At 45.7% G+C, this 17,196-nt stretch overlaps 1 protein-coding gene across 1 annotated transcript; it reads right to left on the bottom strand.

The window, feature by feature from the left end:
* Positions 1-3,260: 3,260 nt before the first annotated feature.
* On the bottom strand, positions 3,261-5,785 carry SOX11 (SRY-box transcription factor 11). The gene has a single exon (XM_040599439.1). It carries the CDS (start codon positions 5,653-5,655, stop codon positions 4,438-4,440), a length of 1,218 nt encoding a protein of 405 aa, XP_040455373.1. The 5' UTR covers positions 5,656-5,785; the 3' UTR covers positions 3,261-4,437.
* Between the last annotated feature and the right edge of the window lie 11,411 nt (positions 5,786-17,196).

Below are 17,196 nucleotides of genomic sequence, written 5' to 3'. Positions count from 1 at the left end.
TCTTTAACCAGTGCAGGTTTAAGGCCTTATTTAGGCAACAATTGTGAAGATGTAAAAATGAACCATGTTGAATATCAAACACCTAAAAATTGAATGGCCCTGACTTTGACCCCACACCAGTTTTACCTTGGTGTAACAGAGTTGCACTTTCCTCAAACAGGCATGAGTGAAGGATCAGACTGCACACATGCAAATCACATTCAACAGACTTGAAGAAGTTTCATCTGAACAACAGCAAATGCCTTAAGAGCATGTAGCACTCAAAGGATGCTTGGAATGAGTCTTTCTACCACATTTGTGAAAGACTGCACTTAAAGGAAGAAAACATTTCTTAGTTGCGGTTCTTTTAAAAGGAGGAGAGGAAAAACATAATAAAAACAACAAAAGGGGGGAAATGGTAAGTTTACAAAAATGTTCACTTTAAAATTAAGAAGAATCAGCATGTTTGATTAGGTTTTACATTGAGTTGACATCCTCAGTGTTAGCTAGTAAATGCCTTTCCATAAAAGAAAGCTCATTTTTGTCCCTCCTGTCACTGAGTCCTATTACACTTAAGAGTAGTATTGTACAGAGGCAAATGCAAAGAACGTGGAAAAAAGGCCACGGGAGATACTAAGCCTGCAACAGGACTGCTCTAGCATGTCAACAAGGATTCCTATGTACACTAAAAAATAAAGGGAAACGGAAGGTATGAATATTGTTAGACATGACAAAAGCAAAAAAAAAAAATGAGAGTAGCTTAGCAGATGCTATTTTTCATGATTAGAAGATTGGTTTTTACTCTCACTGAGATCAGCAGGAGCTTAGGCATTCAACAGCATCAAACTTCAGCCCTAACAATGTAGTGGCTTAAACAGAACACTACCTAATTTTTCCTTGAGCAATATGCAACAATAAACTCTGAAATAAAAGAAACTCAACTGTCTGAACAAATATTATTTCCCCCCCCCCCCCCGCATCATATACCCTTCAGTCAAAATATTCCTCTGATATAGTATTGTATAATTCCCATCTAGAAGAAAGAAAAGATATCCTTCTGAGTGGGTATTATATTCTTCGACTAAAGTAGACCTGTTGCTCTTTTAAAATATGCCTGACTGCTCTATGCTTGGTTTCTTTAAATCAGTTATCCTTGACTAATATTTTAAATTATAATTATAAAAACAGCTTCCAAAAATATATGCAAGTCAAAAATTTTGTAGGCTGAGACACAGACCTTATCACAATGCAAACTAAATGCAGCCTATATTTGACCATAATCATTCATAACTCATTGAACATCTGTAAAGCACAAATGTTTGACACTGCCTATTATCACTTTAATAAACAAGGATGCATATCAGAAGAAAGGGACTGGAAGAACAAGTCCCCATACTCTCATGATAGCTTGAAGAATTACTAAGAGAATTTTGGCTCAGTTTTAAGACTTAGAACCTGATCAACTTACTCCATCACCCTAGCCCAAAACCGGATTTTCGATAGCAGGATAGCGAATGGCTAGGCTAGAGCACTTCAGTGTATCTATTTTCTTTCACTCTTTTGCCTTAGAAGAGATAAATGTCATTTGTTTTCAATCTGATTTCTAAGTTATTACATGGAGAACACACTAATCATTTGAGACCAAAAACTGAAAATTCAAGAAACTCTGTTTTATTGAGGACTATCCATTGCCAAGGATATCTTGTATATTGTAATTAAGTTTGTTTTAAAACACAGTTTCTCATAAAGAATTACCACAATGCAAGACATAAATTTGAGTTCCCAGATATGCTATATCTCTTTTCTGATAGCAAAGATTTAGGCCAAACAACTTTTATTTAGAATCATGAGTGTTTTATTATTATTATTATTATTAGAAAGAGATCAGATTATATTAATCATTTTACTACCAGTTTAACTAACCTAAAGTAAGATATCTCACCACTTAAATGCCTAAGAGTTGTCTTTGATTAAACATAACATGCATGCAGGTTTTAATGTTATGTTTTATTATGCCTTACAAATGTGTATGCAGGATTTTCATTTCAGCAAGTCTGAAAGCCTGTAGCAGTGGTTGCCACCAAAATACCAGCACAGTGAATTGTCCCTGTAAACAGCTGGATCATTAATTAGTGGAGAAAAAAAATAAAAATTACCAATGCCTATTAGATAAAAAGTAAACTTCTTGAGAAACAAAGTTCCACCTTGTGAGTCTGTTGCCATCAGCAGTTATTTCAGAGCACGCAACTGAAATCTGATGGCTCCTAAGGTAAAAAAAAAAAAAAAAAAAAAAAAAAAAAAAAGGCAAAAAATGCACACTGACAAAGTCTGCTCAAGCTACAGCAGAAGCTCGTACCCCCTCCTTGCCGTGCCCCCGCCCGGGGCGTCTCTCCGGAGCGCGGCCGCTGGCCGAGCGCTGCCCGGGGGCGGGGAGATGCAGCACCGCTACCCGCAGCATCCCCGCGGCACGTCTCGCCCAGGCTATTCCGCAAAAAGAGGAAAGGGGGAGAAAAAAAAAAAAAAAAAAAAAAAGAGCAGCGGGGAAAGGACCGGGAGCAAGTGGTGTGTGTCGGGGGGGAGCCGCATGCCCCGCGACGGTGGGAGCGGGCAGCCGGCCCCGCCGCGCCCCCGGCCCAGAGCCCACCGCCCCGGACACCAGCCGCGGGCGGGCAGCGGGGCGGCCCCGGGGAGCGGGGCTCCTCCACCGCCGGCGGGGGGGGGGGGGGAAAGCCGAAAACACCGGGGGGGCGAGCCAACCTGCCGCACGGCCCGGCCCCCGGCCCGCAGCGAGCCAGCCCCGGCCCCGCCCGGCGGCGATCCCCCGGCCACCGCGCACACACGACCAGTGGGAAAAAGGCGACGGGAGGCGGAGGGAAAAAAAACAACCCGACCACTAAGCAAAAAAACCCCACCAAAAAAACCAAAAAGGAAAAGAAAAGCAGCAGTCCTTACTCTCCTTCCCCCCTAGCTATGGTCATGCACAACAGCCTACAGCTACCGCTGCTCCGCAGGCAAGGGGTGACAACATGGCATCTCCAGCGTTACTTCTACAGACACTAATAGCGATACGAGTTTCTATCAGTTCCAGCTGATTTATTAAAATTGTCAAGATACAGACTTTCAGCATTAAAAAAAAAAAACAGGCTATGATGTTGACAGTGCACAAGTCTGCTTTTGCCATCATTTGCTACAAAATATGCAGATGGTCTGTACTTTAGATTATATTGCACAACATGAGAAACTTTTTTAACTATGTGCCTTTTTTCTTTTTTTTTTTTTTGCTAAAATCGAGAATCCAGTTTCATACCTTCCATCTGGGGCCCCATCCACATATCACAGCGTATGAGATACATAAAGTCCTACTATAGTACAGTACATATACAATCTTTTAAACTAAGATAACAGCTCTGAGGTCTATATCACCATTTTCAATAAATCTTTACCTACAAATATTGAACAAATCTGAACTATAGCTGTACAAAAAAATTGTTTGTTTTTTTTTTTAAAACCACAAGGCCTTTAGATGCAAGGATTATTTTTTTAAAATTTTAATCCTTTTAAAACCAGGACGTAACGTACCAACAAACTTGCATGCTAAAAACAGAGAAAAAAACAGAAAATAAAAGGGAAGAAGTGCCTGAAAAGTCTTACTGAAAAAACACAGCAAGAATGTTCCCTTTTCACTGTACAAAAATACGCCTGAAAATATATTAATTTTTAAAAAAGACTGAGGTCTGTTATGTATCAAAAATGTTTCAATACCTTTTTGTACTGAGGTCTAGGCTGTCTGGTATTCAATCAAGGAGGTATAAGGGAACAAGTTACAAAAAAAAAAGTTGGCAAGTAGAAATCACATTTGTAAAACCATAAACAATTTGATCTGAAAAGTAAACTCTGATCTTAAGTCAGTTCAGTTATTTGTAAGCGTTTGTACAGTCTGCATTTTTTCAAGCTCCCTGCAGCTTTGTTAAGAATCGGATGCATAGAAGACATCAGTTTTCTCCCTCCAAAAAAAGTTGCAATGGTCCCTTTCGGAAAAAAAAAAAAAAGTTAGAACAGTTCTTTAAGATCTCTCACGGGAAAAAAAAAAAAAAATCCACAAACCCCCTTGAGTAACAGTTGTGCTGCCAAAAGACTTCTTTGCAGACCATCTTCCAGACTTCAATCAGAGACCGACAAGCTTCAAACAGCGCCTTCTGTATCATTTTTTTCCCCAGTCCCATTTGCCTTTTCCTGTTGTTGTTGTGATCACCAAATGCAATAAAAAATAATAATAATAAAAAAAACACAAAAAAAAAAATCACAACTCCCGGGCTCGGAACTAACTTCGAGATTATTTTTTTTTAAAGAAAACAAGACTTTTTTTTTTTAATCATCAGCATCATCATCATCACCGGCGTCGCGTCGCTCCAGCTCCGCCGCTGCCTCGCCGCCCGCCCTCGCCGCCGCCGCCCCCGCTCAGTACGTGAACACCAGGTCGGAGAAGTTCGCCTCCAGCCAGTCGCCCGCAATCATCTCGCTCAGCTCCGGGGTGCAGTAGTCGGGGAACTCGAAGTGGGAGCCGAGGCTGCCCTCGCTGAAGGAGTCCAGGTCCTTGTCCACCAGCGAGAGGGAGAGGTTGCCGGCGGCGGCGCCCGCCCCCAGCTCGGCGGCGGCGTGGCCGTGCTGGGAGAAGTTGAGGCTGAGGTCGAAGAGCAGGTCGTCCGCCTCCTCGCTGCCAGCCGACGAGGTGGAGATGGACCGGGAGGAGGCCGGGGAGAGGCCGGGCGGCTGCTGCGGCGGCGGCGGGCCCTGCTTGGTGATGTTCTTGAAGCTGTAGTAGAGTCTGCTGCCGCCACCGCCCGCCGCCGCGGCGCCGCCCCGCACCTCCTCGTAGAGGCTCGCCCCCTCGGTGGACTCCGCCGAGGAGCTCAAGGTGGGACTCGCCGGCACTTTGGCCACGTTGTACCGCCGCAGCTGCTGCGGCCCCGGCTCCTCGTCCTCCTCCTCGTCCTCCGCCTCCTGCTTGATCCGCAGCTGCAGCTCGTCCTCGTCGTCCTCGTCGTCCTCGTCGTCGTCCATGAAGACGCACTTGACCGTCTTGCTGCTCACTTTCAGGGTGCCGAAGACGTACTCGTCTCCCGCGTAGTCCCCGTGGTGGTGGGCGGCTTTGGCTCCCGGCTTGGGGGGCGAGGAGGCGGAGGAGGCTTTCAGCTTGCTACACTTCTTGCTGGAGCTCTTGGCGCTTTTGCTGCCGCCGCTGCCGGTGGGCGCGTTTTTCTCCGGACTTTGGCTGGCGTTGGGCTTGGCCGACGGGTCCATTTTGGGCTTTTTCCTGGGCCGGTATTTGTAGTCGGGGTAATCGGCCATGTGCTTGAGCCGCAGCCTCTCCGCCTCCCGGATGAACGGGATCTTCTCGCTGTCCTTCAGCATTTTCCACCGCTTGCCCAGGCGCTTGGAGATCTCCGCGTTGTGCATGTCCGGGGACTGCTCCATGATTTTTCTCCTCTCGATCTTTGACCACACCATGAACGCGTTCATCGGCCTCTTTATGTGCCCCGACGCGGTTTTGCACCAGTCCGGGTCGCTCTCGTCCAAAGCGACCGGGCTGCACGCCATGAACTCGCCCTCTTCTGTGTCCATCGCCTCCCGGGGCAGGTTGCTCTCCGCCTCCGTACTTTCCGCTTGCTGCACCATGGTGGGCTCTGGCCGCAGCGCCGCTCTTCCCGCCGCGCCGCTCCCCTCCGAGCCGACACAGCCGCCCCCTCCCGCCGCCGCCGCACCTTGCCCCCGCTGCGAGCCGAGCGGCGCCGCCGCCGCGCTGCCGGGCGGAGCCCGCGGGGCCACCGGCGGGCGCTGCCTGCTGCCCGCAGCCCCGGCGGGCCGCTGGGCCGGGCCGGGCTGGGGCGCGGCTGGGCTGGTGCCGCTCGGCGCCGCGCTGTGCCCGTGCCCCGGCCTCGCGCCGCCGCCCGCCCTGCCCCGCCGCGCCGCGCGCGCTCCCCCTTCTGCAAAACTCCCGGCGCCGGGCCCCAACTAGTTATCAGCGTTTCATATGGGTGACATCACTCCCGCCGCCGGCCAATGGCGGCGCCCGGCCGCGCCCACCCGCACGCCCACCGCTCTCACCGGCGCCCCGCCCCCAACCGCCCCCCGCGCAGGGGGTGTGTGAGCGCGGGGCGGCCGTGGCGGGAGGGGGGGCGCTGGCTCCCGCCGCCCCGTCCCCCCACCCGGGGGGCAGCGGCCGCGCCGCGGGGGGCTTCGCCCGCTGGCAGCTGCCGCCGGGCGCGGAGCGGAGCGGGGCGAGGCGGGGAGGGGGGTCGGCGGCAGCTTCCCCGCGGTCCGGTCGCCCCGGGAGGCCGCGGAGCCCCGCGTGGCTCGGGGCGGCAGGGGGCGCTGGCGCTCCGCGGCCGTTACAGCGGCGGTGCTGCGGCCGCTCTGCCGGGAGCGGGGCCGCGGCCGTGGCCGTCGCCGTCCCTGCCGCCTGCCCGCCGGGCCGGGCTCGGCCGCCGCTGCGCCGCGGGCGCGTGGGGCGGCCCTACCGGAGGAGAGCGCCTCCCGCGGCGCGGCTGCGGTGGCCGGCGGCGCGGGTCCGCCCACGGCCGTCTCTCCCTCGGCGGCGGGGCCGGGGCCGCGGAGCCCCGGAGGAACGCGCCGGGCGCCTCGGACCCTGCCCCCTCGCCGCCCCCCGAGCTTGGTTCGGCGGCTCGCTGGTAGCGAACGGGGCTGCGGGGCCGCAGGGCAGGGCCCGGGGCGGGGGGCACGCTGGCCTGCGGCGCGGACGGTGCCTGGGCGGCCCCGGCCTGCGCGGGTCGGGCGGCGGTGCCCGCTGCTGCTCGGGGCGGGGCGCGGTGCCCCCGCTGCCCCCGGGGCGGCCCGGGCTGCCCGGCGGAGGTGAGGTGGGCCCGGCACGGGCGGTGGTCGCACCCACCTGGAGGCGTTTCCCGCGTGGTGCAGGCAGAGGATAAACGCGGTCTCCAAATTGAGGGGGGGAAACTTACAGAAAGGATCTAACAGTGCTGGATTGTTATTTTGTGTTTGTTTGTGTGGGTCTCTTTTTTTTTTTTTTTTTTTTTTCCCCCAGAAAGGATCCAGTTACTCAGCAGCGTGGTGATTATTGTGGAATGCCCGTAGCGGATCCACCTATTCTGGATAAGCCTATGTTTGTTTTCATCGCAGAATTTATGAAATCTAAAGCTGACTATGTACTCATCTGCGGTCATTTTGCTTTGCAAAATGTGTGCCGAAAATGAATTCGCATACTGTTCTGTGGGTCCCTTTGTGTTTCTCTAGCTAGCATTTACGGTTATTAGCAAGACAAAAGTTTAATAAGTTTCGTGATGGTTGCTGGCTGGATGCATGATGCAGTGAGAGGGATGAGCCCTGGCACAGCCTCTTCTCTGCCAGAGCGCATCCTATGAACTGGTGCTAATGGGGCAGCAGGTCCCCTGGTACATCATCCTCTAATTAGCACGGTGGTTCATTTTCCTCAGACCACAGCAAAATTACTGTGTTTGGATGATGTGACTATGATATCATGGGGCTGCAGAATGACTAGTGTTGTTACAGGAACAAACCAAACCAAAAAAAAGTCACTCACCTCTTTTAGGTTTATGGATACATTAGGGCTAACTAGGTCTCAGCTGCACTTGCCAGGAGCCAGAAGGTCTCTGAAAGAGCAGGCAAGAGGCAGACAGCGGTTGGGTCGTTTCCCCTGCCAGACCCAGCTGGGTGTACAGAACAGAGGGAAAGGAAACGGTGTAGCTTAGGAAGGTTGTTACTTCATTGTAAAGATGGATCTTGAAAAATGCCACTCTTTTCTCTCCGTGAGTGCCCCTAGGAGGTATTTCTCCTCTGAGGCTTGCTGCCACCTCTCTGTCTCTCTTTCTCTTCTCCCTGCCGGCCTTGTGATTGCACCAGGTGGTACAATCTTGCCCCATAATAATGCCTATCCTTTGAGAGATAGGAGGTAAAATGAAACGTTGCCTGGCAGAGTTCTCAACCTGTCATCAAATGTTACAATTTAGAGAAGCCACATGAGGAGAGGGTGCAGTGCCTTTGAGAGTGCCCAAGTTTGTGCCGCAGCTGTGGGCAGCTGTGGTCTCTCTGAGGACAGCTGTTGGCAGGGCAGGACATGTCTTCAAAGAGGGCTGTGAATTTGGCACTTTCCACTCTGTCTGGATGAGGAGTCGCTCAGATCGAGCATACTGTAGAGCCATCTGCGTCACAAGGGCTTCCTTCAGAAAGGGTGAGAGTATGTTTCGTATAATGGTGGCGTGGACAGGAGTCTCGGGAGATATGTAGCTGGCTGGCTGCCTCCAGGGAAGGAAGCTTTACTGCTGCTGGGACTCTTACTAAAATGGTACCACGTTACCAAGTGTCTCAGTTTCTTTTAGTACTTTCCTGTAAATACTAGTACTCAGATTACCAAAAGAAGTTGCCTCTATGAGGAATTCTGAGGTTTTTACATGCATTTTAAATGCAGGTAGAAATAATGGCGTAGTTTTGCAAAATGAAACACGTCAAAATTTTTTAATTTGTTGTCGGTGTTTCAGCTTTTATGGGAGACTTTGTTCTGTCATAAAATTGCATAAAATTCAAGCTGATGAAATGAAAATTGAATGCTTCCTCAATTTCCTGTGAAATGAGTCAAAACAATGAATTTTATAAAATCCTGTTATTTTGTCAAGTCATCGTTTTCCAAGAGCCGTGAACTACTTTGGAAAATTTTCTGTCAGTTGCAATGGAAATGATATACGTGATACTGGTTAAGATGTTCTGATGGCTAGGACTCTATCCACCACGGTGACAGAATCTGACATTTAACATGTTAAGATCAGGAGAGATCATTTTTAATAAAGCTTTGGTGTAGATTGAAGCCACCGTACTTAGAGCTGACTTCACCTGGATGTTTCTTCTCCTTCTTGTGTGTCCCTGTGAAGAAGTGTATTAATACTATGGGCATCATATAACTTCTGTACATGACATTTTTCTGGTTTTCTGGTATATCTCATTTTCTCAAGTGTCTTGGCAGCATTTCAATTTTTTCTCAAAGTGATCCTTTAAATATAAACAGCATTACTGTTTGTTTTCTCATGCTTGTTAATGTTATGTTCGATCGGGGTTTTTTTATTTATTTTGAAGGGTAGTGCTAGGAAGATAATGAAGCCGAAAACAGACTGATAAATAGTAGTCAGACTCAAGAAAAAAAATTAATTGAGGATTTTAGAAACCTGATTAAAACATGTACATGAATAAATAGATATTACTGTTAAAATGGAATAATTCACTGTTCTCAAAGCAGTTCGAGAATTGTATGTGTGTGCATCTATATTCCTATTGGAGTGCAGCAGTTAGACCTAACAGCCACTACTCATTCTTTTGAAATTCAAATGAATAATCATCTTTCCATTATCTAGGTCAATAGAAGACTGGGCTACCCCAGAAAGTGGTAGAAAACAGGTAAAACAGGATTCACTAGAGAGCTTGCCCTCTTGGATGGAGGCTGTTTTTGTGGGTCTGCATCCACACTGGGCTTCCTAGTGCTCCACTTCTGGGAGAGGGGGATGGACGGATGGATGGACGGACAGGCAGGGGACACATTACCCTGAGTGCAGCACAGCATGAATATATAATGCCAGTAAAAGCACTGAGGTCTCCGAGTCAAGAAGCTGGCGATATGCCTCCAAACGCCTGAAGCTAGCCAGCAGAAAGCTCTTCTTGCGGGGATATAGGCCCTCTGAACATGCCCCTGTGTGCTTACATCAGTGCTTAAAAAGGTGAAGTGATCCATCTTTTTAGGAGACTGACCTCATGCTGTTCTTGCAAGATTTTGAGTATCAAACAAAAAATAAATACGGGCAAAAAAATTTGCTGTTGAAGAAACTGTTCTAGAAAAAGCAGAAGCTATTCCCTCTGTAGTGCCTGCTCTCTGTCTTAGATTTAAGTAAACCAAAAGCCAAGATTTTTACTGTGCTAACTGTGAAGACAAATAGTACTATGAATGCAGTGTTCTTTTGGTTATTTATTTCATGCCTGTTCTGAATTGTGCTGCAGATTTTTGTCTGGAGAGCCCAAAATGACTTTGCATGGGGAACGTGTGGGAAAACTGGAGTTACGCACCTTCTGCAAGGTGTGGGAAGTGGTTTCAATCACAAGCTGCAGATTCAAAATGGAGGAAAAAAGACTTCGTGTCAAGAGAGTTTTGTCCTAATGGGAAACATATGATGAATTCTGAATGGAGGGGTCACACCCAGGGTTAGATCACAGACATATTTCCTAGGAATCTTTTCTGGAATAAACTCCTTGAGTCTTGCGTTCATGAGGAAAAAAATAAGCTGCAGACTTACCTCCTGTTAGCCTAATACAGGGTAAAAGTGAAAAGGCACACCAGCTGTGCTTTTTTAAGATTTGGTGAATCTTCCCTTCCCTAGAGTTTTCATCTTGGGCTGCTAATTCACATGAAAAATTCAACTTCCCTGTCATTGCTAGGAAAATGGCATCCTCTCCTGTCTTTTCAGCTGCCTTACTCCAGCTGCTGTGTGCTCCTGGAGTCAAGGTTGTGTAAGACTGTAGTTCCCACAAAGTCTTTGTTTTAAAAGTAAAAGTACATAGGTGCCTGGAGCTGGTGTGTGTAATAACCAAATTTCTGATGGAGAGGTGAACTGCGCTCATTTAACTGAAATAATAATTTGAGAGGATGAACTAGTTCGGTCAAAATCCAGACCAACTCAGTTTACATCCCGTTTGAAGCTAAACGTAGGCAAAGGTGGCCGGGCGTGCTTAACCTTGATGTTGTGTGCCAAAATCTTTTATTTTGCCAAAAGTACATGCATCAGATACAGCTATGGTGAGGCAGTGTGAGGGGTGGTTTGCTGGCTGCCCAGCACTGTGTAGCATCTCTCCAGGCGGTGCAGCCCCCCATGCTGGAGGGGTTGCTGGAGTGGTCCAGCTGGGGCGCAGAGAAGCTCCTCCTAGCTTACCTCCTGCCAGAGCTGGGTATTCAACTTGCTCACCGGCTGATGCACACCTCTACTGCTGGTCACGTAACAGAACTCTGACAAAAGCACTGCCTTTGAACTGCTTGCTGCCTGTAGGTTGCTCTAGAAAGATGGTTTGCCCGCTGTTTGTAAAAACATGATTTGCAAAGAGATTGTGTACATCGGTTGAAACAATCCAGGAGTTAAAAGCTGAGCAGAAAGTAACCTTATTGCAGCTATGGTGTGTGTCCAGATGGGGCATCCTGGAGTGTGTAGTCACTCCACTGTCCTCCCCTCAGACACTGCTGGACACCAGTGCTGTCTCACTGCGGCAGTATGGATGGGCCATTTCCTCTCAGCTCTGACATACTGATCTTACACAAGGAGATGTTCTACAATACCGAGATGCATCGCTTACAGTTTTTCATAATATCATCTTGATTGCAAACTGTAACTAAAAAAAGGATTCCAAATGTGTTCTTTGGGCATCGTGTATGCTGCAAAACTGTTTTGTGTTCAAAGAAACAGCAGAAAAAAAGTGTTGGGATGTTCTGTGTACATTGCAACCCTCTCAGAATTTTTGTTTGCTAGACAAAACACTTTCTTCTTCCTGGTTGTGAGAGTAAAACCTGGCTCTGCAAGTCGGACAGGGGCCCTTCCGTCCCACAGATCACTGTAGTACTAGTAGTTCTGTTTGGCAGATAATCTCCTCAGCCACTTGTGTGTAACCCTATTGATTTGAACGTCTGCCCCAGCAACACCTGTGCAAATTCACAGATGGCACTGGGATTGCACCGATGCCGTGGAGGGCATATTCTGGCATACAGGACATTTATTACTGGTGGTGATGCATGAGATGGAAGGGATCCAGGACTCAGGCTGAGTTTGTGCAGCTGGCAGTTAGAAATTTACTTGCAAACTGAGCTCATTGGGTAGGAAAATCAGTGTGGTAATGAATCCAGAGCCCCCAGTGCCATTTTCACCAAATCACTTTTTAGGGCAGGAGAACAATTTAGAAGAGATGTGTCTCTTATTAGAAGTGTCTAAAAATTGTATTGGAAAAGAAGTGAAGGGAATCCCATAAGAGTTTATATTGCAGTTATTTGATACCAGAAATTACTGTTACTAAGCTTGTTTAAATGGAAATGTTTACTTATCTCAACTGAAAATTTGAAATATGTAAATTCAATGTGTGAATTTAACACAACATTTTAATTTTAGCTTGATTTTAATTAAATATTCAGTAGCCAGTTACATGAAATTAAAGCAATTATTTTTATCAGGTTTTATTTTTATATGAAATCTTCCACAAAATTCAAAGCAATTCAAAGGCTTTATTCATAATACTATACATTTATATTGTTGGCCTATAGACATTGAAATCCGTAGTGTTTTAGTAGGTCTCTTCGGAAAAAAGTATTGTACCTTGAACCAATTATAGACCCTCTGGTTAAATTGCAGAGCCCGTTTGCTTAATATGGGTAATTTGATGTTGTAAAGTATTTGTCAGTACCCTAGGGTAGTCTCTTAGGGCACACAGGTTTCACTGTATAATATTTCACACTTATAAGTGTGCCGGTTAACCTGCTTAGGTGGAGACTATTTACGACTCTTATGTACTTAATTTATGCAATACACTTAAAGCTTCTCTTTATCAAGTCTAGAATGATAATCACAGTTATTGCATTGGATTTGCTTTTTTTTTTTTTCTTTTTTTTTTGCTTTTTTTGGGGGGGTGGGTTGGGGTGGGGCGGAAGTCTGTTCAGGCCACCAGGCTTCTTAGAATGTGAAAATTTAGGAAGGACATGACAAAAATGCATAACAACGTACGCATTAGACATCACACCAATACACCCATTAGAGTTATAAAGCATGTTCACAGTTGAACAGACGCAGACACGCAGATTTGTCATTTACCTTTTCCTTCCTCCCAAAGAGCAGTGGAGGGCTGCGGCTGGCCTCACCCTCACTTACAACCAAGTAACATTTGAACCTATGAAATGGACACAGGGTGTTTTCTTTTGCTCTGCTGCCTTGAAAGAGGCAGCAACATGACCTGCAGGAAAGACACCTACCAAGTCTCATGTCCCACGTGCTCGCCTCATTGGGGTCTGCTGATCAGCTGCCCTTTCTATATACCGTTACAGAGCAAGTGAAAGCCACTCTGCAGCATATGCCTGAAAGATTTTTAATTTACTGGACTTGCACAATGAGCAGGATTCTGCAAAATTCTGATGGTGTTTTGCTAAGAAGGATCTTGCCCTAAGTGCCGTCTAGTCCCATATCATTTCCTAATCACAAAATTGAAGATACCCATGGACATGGCCACAATGTGACCTGTCCTATCAGATCAGCCAGGAGTCAGCCACCGAGGAACAACTCAGAGGTTTGCTTCAGCCGTGCTTTCTCATCTGTGAGCTGTGGAAGCACTGTGCGTGGAGCCCAAGGCGATGAGCTGGGTGGTGTGCATGCTGGCTTTGAGCAGGGCAAGCTCCTTCCTAGATAGCTGTGAAGCTTCATAGCGTAGACAGAAACTACTTGAAGCATCGAGTCAGGGCATCTGCCAGGTGCCCTGGCTGCGTTCCCATCCAAGCTACCTCTGCCCATTTTTGGCAGAGCTTGGCTTGGAAAAGCTGAGGATGTGGGCTTCTTGGACTACCCTGACTTCTCCCTCCAGGCAGACTTTTCTTGCTGACAATCCTGAGCTTGGGCTTGTGCTGGCAAAATCCGAGTGAGAAGTGCAACAGCTGTACAGTGGAAATGGAAATTAGAGCTTCATTACTGAACAAAGCAGCAAACCACATAATATTCCTATTGGTTGTATGTATTTAGAGAAAAAAGGTTATATGAAGATCTTTATAAAGTTCTTTATGTCCTTGTTTTTATTACGTCCATGTAAATCTTTCTATTACCATTGTTTCAAAAAGAAATAAATTTAACAAATGTTTCATTGCCTATTTTTTTTCCAAATGGAAAACAAACAAACAAACCTCCTAGTTATAAATAATATCAGCAGTCATAAGAAATTGTACAGTAGCTAAACAATGAAGGCACATAGAAATGCTGTTTGTTTTATTTCTACACAAAGCCCCACTGAATTCACAGGGATGAATTAAATATGCTGAGTGTGACTGGGACTCTGGGAAAGCAACACTTCACTTAATACTGGTTTTAATTTTCCTTTTTTATTAATTTGTTGTAAATTTGGGTAATAACCTTAAAATAAAAGCCACTATGGAACTGCAAATGTATATGCATATAAATGTACATTACTAATTCCTATGAAAATCACCTTGTGTTCTTTCAGTTCCTAAAAGAATATCCAGCAAGATTGCTAAATATTCACCAGAAACGGGTAACTGCAAAAAACGAGCATACCATTCCTTTGCTTTATAGTAAAAATGAGAAACATTTACTTATTCCATCCACTATTTCTTATTTATGAATATGCTAGGAGGTTCCAGGTGCATGCAAACCCCTGACTGTACCAGTCATTTAATGACAGGGGAGAACACATTTGGAAAAGATTGTTCACCTTAAACCAAAAGCCCAAACTGCCTGTCCTTCTCCCTCCTGCTTACCTCAGCCTTCCCTTACGTAGCAAACTGTACACAGTTAGTACCAACACCAGCGAGATATTCAATAACGTTAAGGGCTTGAAGGTTTCCTGATGCTTTATTACACAATGATGAAAATATCATAACACCTTTAACTTCATCAAATCAGGCATTTCATTACAGCATCCTGCAAGTATAGAAAACTGATTGTCTTGTGTCAGCATGGCCTGAATCCAGTTCTTGCATACAAGACATGGTTACTAATGATCTCTGTAAGTCAGCTGAGACTTGATCTTATTTTTTCAGTTTTGCTGCACTAGGAATTGTAAGTCAGAGCAGCAAATAGAAAGAGTTTATTACAGTTTATCATACAGTTTGTTTGACAAAATGGTCAATCAATAATAAACCAGAAATTAATAATTAATCATACTTGCAGTTTGCACAGCAGTGGATATCTCATGACAAGGTGAAGTTTTAGGTAAGGAATTATTATCAGCACTTTATAGAAAGGAGCTGCAGTTTTGGGGTTCTCCCTGCACCATAGTACTGGTTGGAAAAGGTTGGTACAGGGAGCTAGAAACCTCTTCCCAATTTCTGTTTTCTGCTTTACCTGAAAGGGCCTGATTTATCTGACTGGCTATGCGACCCAGGGGAGTATCTGCACTGCCCGCTAAGTAATGTATGGAGGGAACCATTTTTTAAGCACAGACTTGCCCCAGATCCTGCGTGCATGCCCAAAACCTTAATTCAGGTACAAACGTGGTCTGGTTTATTCCTCACCTTGCAGGGTAAATTCACCATAAAGAATCATATCTCTCACGAATAAGGAGCAGAAGTCTGCTCAACCCCTTCCGCATACCTTTGCCTCTCCTCCTTCTTCATTTCTCAAACTGCAAGAGAAAAAAGGGGGCAGCTGACCAGCTACACAGAAATTCAGAACGCTCTTTAAGCTCTTCATTTGGCAATTTAGGCATAAACAAACCAAAGCAGGAAAGGAAGATCTGAGCCAGTGCTAAGATAATTTATCTAAGGCTACACAATGAGCTTGGCAGAACAGGAATAGCCCTGAAATCCTCCCCATTAAAGTCCTGTGGCCTCTTCACCACACAGCCTTGAGACTAAATGAATAAGTATGCTGAGAAGTCACGTTTGAAAAGACAGCTTGTACAATGCAATTGCTCCCATTTTGGGCCAGGGTAAAGATCACAATTGGAGCCAACCCAAGGAGCGAGATATATGAAATGGAAGCATGCTTTTTTTCACATGTGAACAGTTTTTTTCTTGAAGCAGATAATTATTTGGGAGAACTATCTACATCTGTTCTCAAGCAGGTAAAAATAAATATTGTCCTGTTGTTCCATTTCTATGTTATTCTGGTAATGTATTTTAGTGACTGTATGCATTTCTGATTATTCAGACTTGCTTCACAGAGAGATTGAATTTACATTTTATCTAGACACCAGTCTTACCCAGAAAGATCTTTTTCATTTCAGCGCTCGTTTGAAAATCCATTATTTGGTGTTCATCGTATGCAGGTTTTCATTTCCAGCAAGATTGCTGTGACAGAAGAAATATAGACAAACTCAATGGCTTCACTAAGTATGAGTTTTCTTGTAATATAGAAAAAGCTTTTCTAGTTTCCCTGAACCCTGAGCTTGAAAAATATGGGCCCAATTCTGGAAAATATGTTTTGTTTTTGGAGAGCAGTTTAGCATCCTCACCTCCCACTTGGAATCTGCCTCTCTCCTACCTGGGCCCCTCCTGGCTTTCAGGGTGGCTAGTATTGGCTCCCCTGAGAAACCCAAATAATTTTATATTTAAATCTAGGATTCTGAATCAACTGGAGTAGTCCTGCAGCTACTACTCAGTGTAATCTCAGTGATGAGAGCTGCTTTGCCAGCATTGATCCTCATCAGGTCCTTCAAATGATAGTCAAGAGTTAAAGTTTTTTCAAATACAAAATTTTCTTCCTGTAAGAAAGTTTAGCATTAGTCATATCCAGTGGTCATGTGGCAAACCCAATGCTGCTTATACTGTTAAACCACCTGGTCCCAGTCAGGTAAAGTCACTGTTTCACTATCTCCCTAGGGAGCCCAAAATATTTATCAGTGACCTGGTGCCCCTTTCTGCTTCAGACTTTGGGTGATACCTACACAGTGATGCTGTGGTCCAGGCCAGGGGTCCTTCATTGCTTCCAGAGTGCAAATACTTGTAGTCACTGTGAATTCTGAAAGAGTACCCGGACAAAACTGGAACTATTAATGGAAATGCTGCTCTTGAAGAATATTATGAAAGCTTCTGATGTAGAAAAGTCAGCATAAGAGCATAAATATTTCAATTTGAAAGTAAGTGGTATAGCTTTCTGTCAACTGTTCTATTTGAAACAGACCTTTACATTAAATCATCAAGAAACATGAATTTTAAGCTTATTCAGATTTTCTTCATTGAGATTTTCTTATCTGTAACCATAATTTCTCATTGCTGTTGAAAGTGATGCTTTTCCAGTTACGTTATAATGTTGACAAAATCACATATTTCTGGATTTTGCTTTGAGAAGAAAATGTCAGTCATTCACATTATACAATAATATTAATTGGTGAACAATTGTACAATCCTCCAGCTCATTTTGGAGACCACACTAGCATTGCTATTAGGCATTTTAATGGTGAACTAAGGAGGAAAGAGAGGGGAATTGGAAACTGATG

The sequence above is a fragment of the Falco naumanni genome, chromosome 6, assembly GCF_017639655.2.
Source record: "Falco naumanni isolate bFalNau1 chromosome 6, bFalNau1.pat, whole genome shotgun sequence".
NCBI lineage: Eukaryota > Metazoa > Chordata > Aves > Falconiformes > Falconidae > Falco > Falco naumanni.
This window is presented reverse-complemented; position numbering and strand designations above follow the sequence as displayed.

Excerpts from the sequence above, each read along its gene's own strand:
- SOX11 (XM_040599439.1), bottom strand. The coding sequence starts at position 5,655 with ATGGTGCAGCAAGCGGAAAGTACGGAGGCGGAGAGCAACCTGCCCCGG.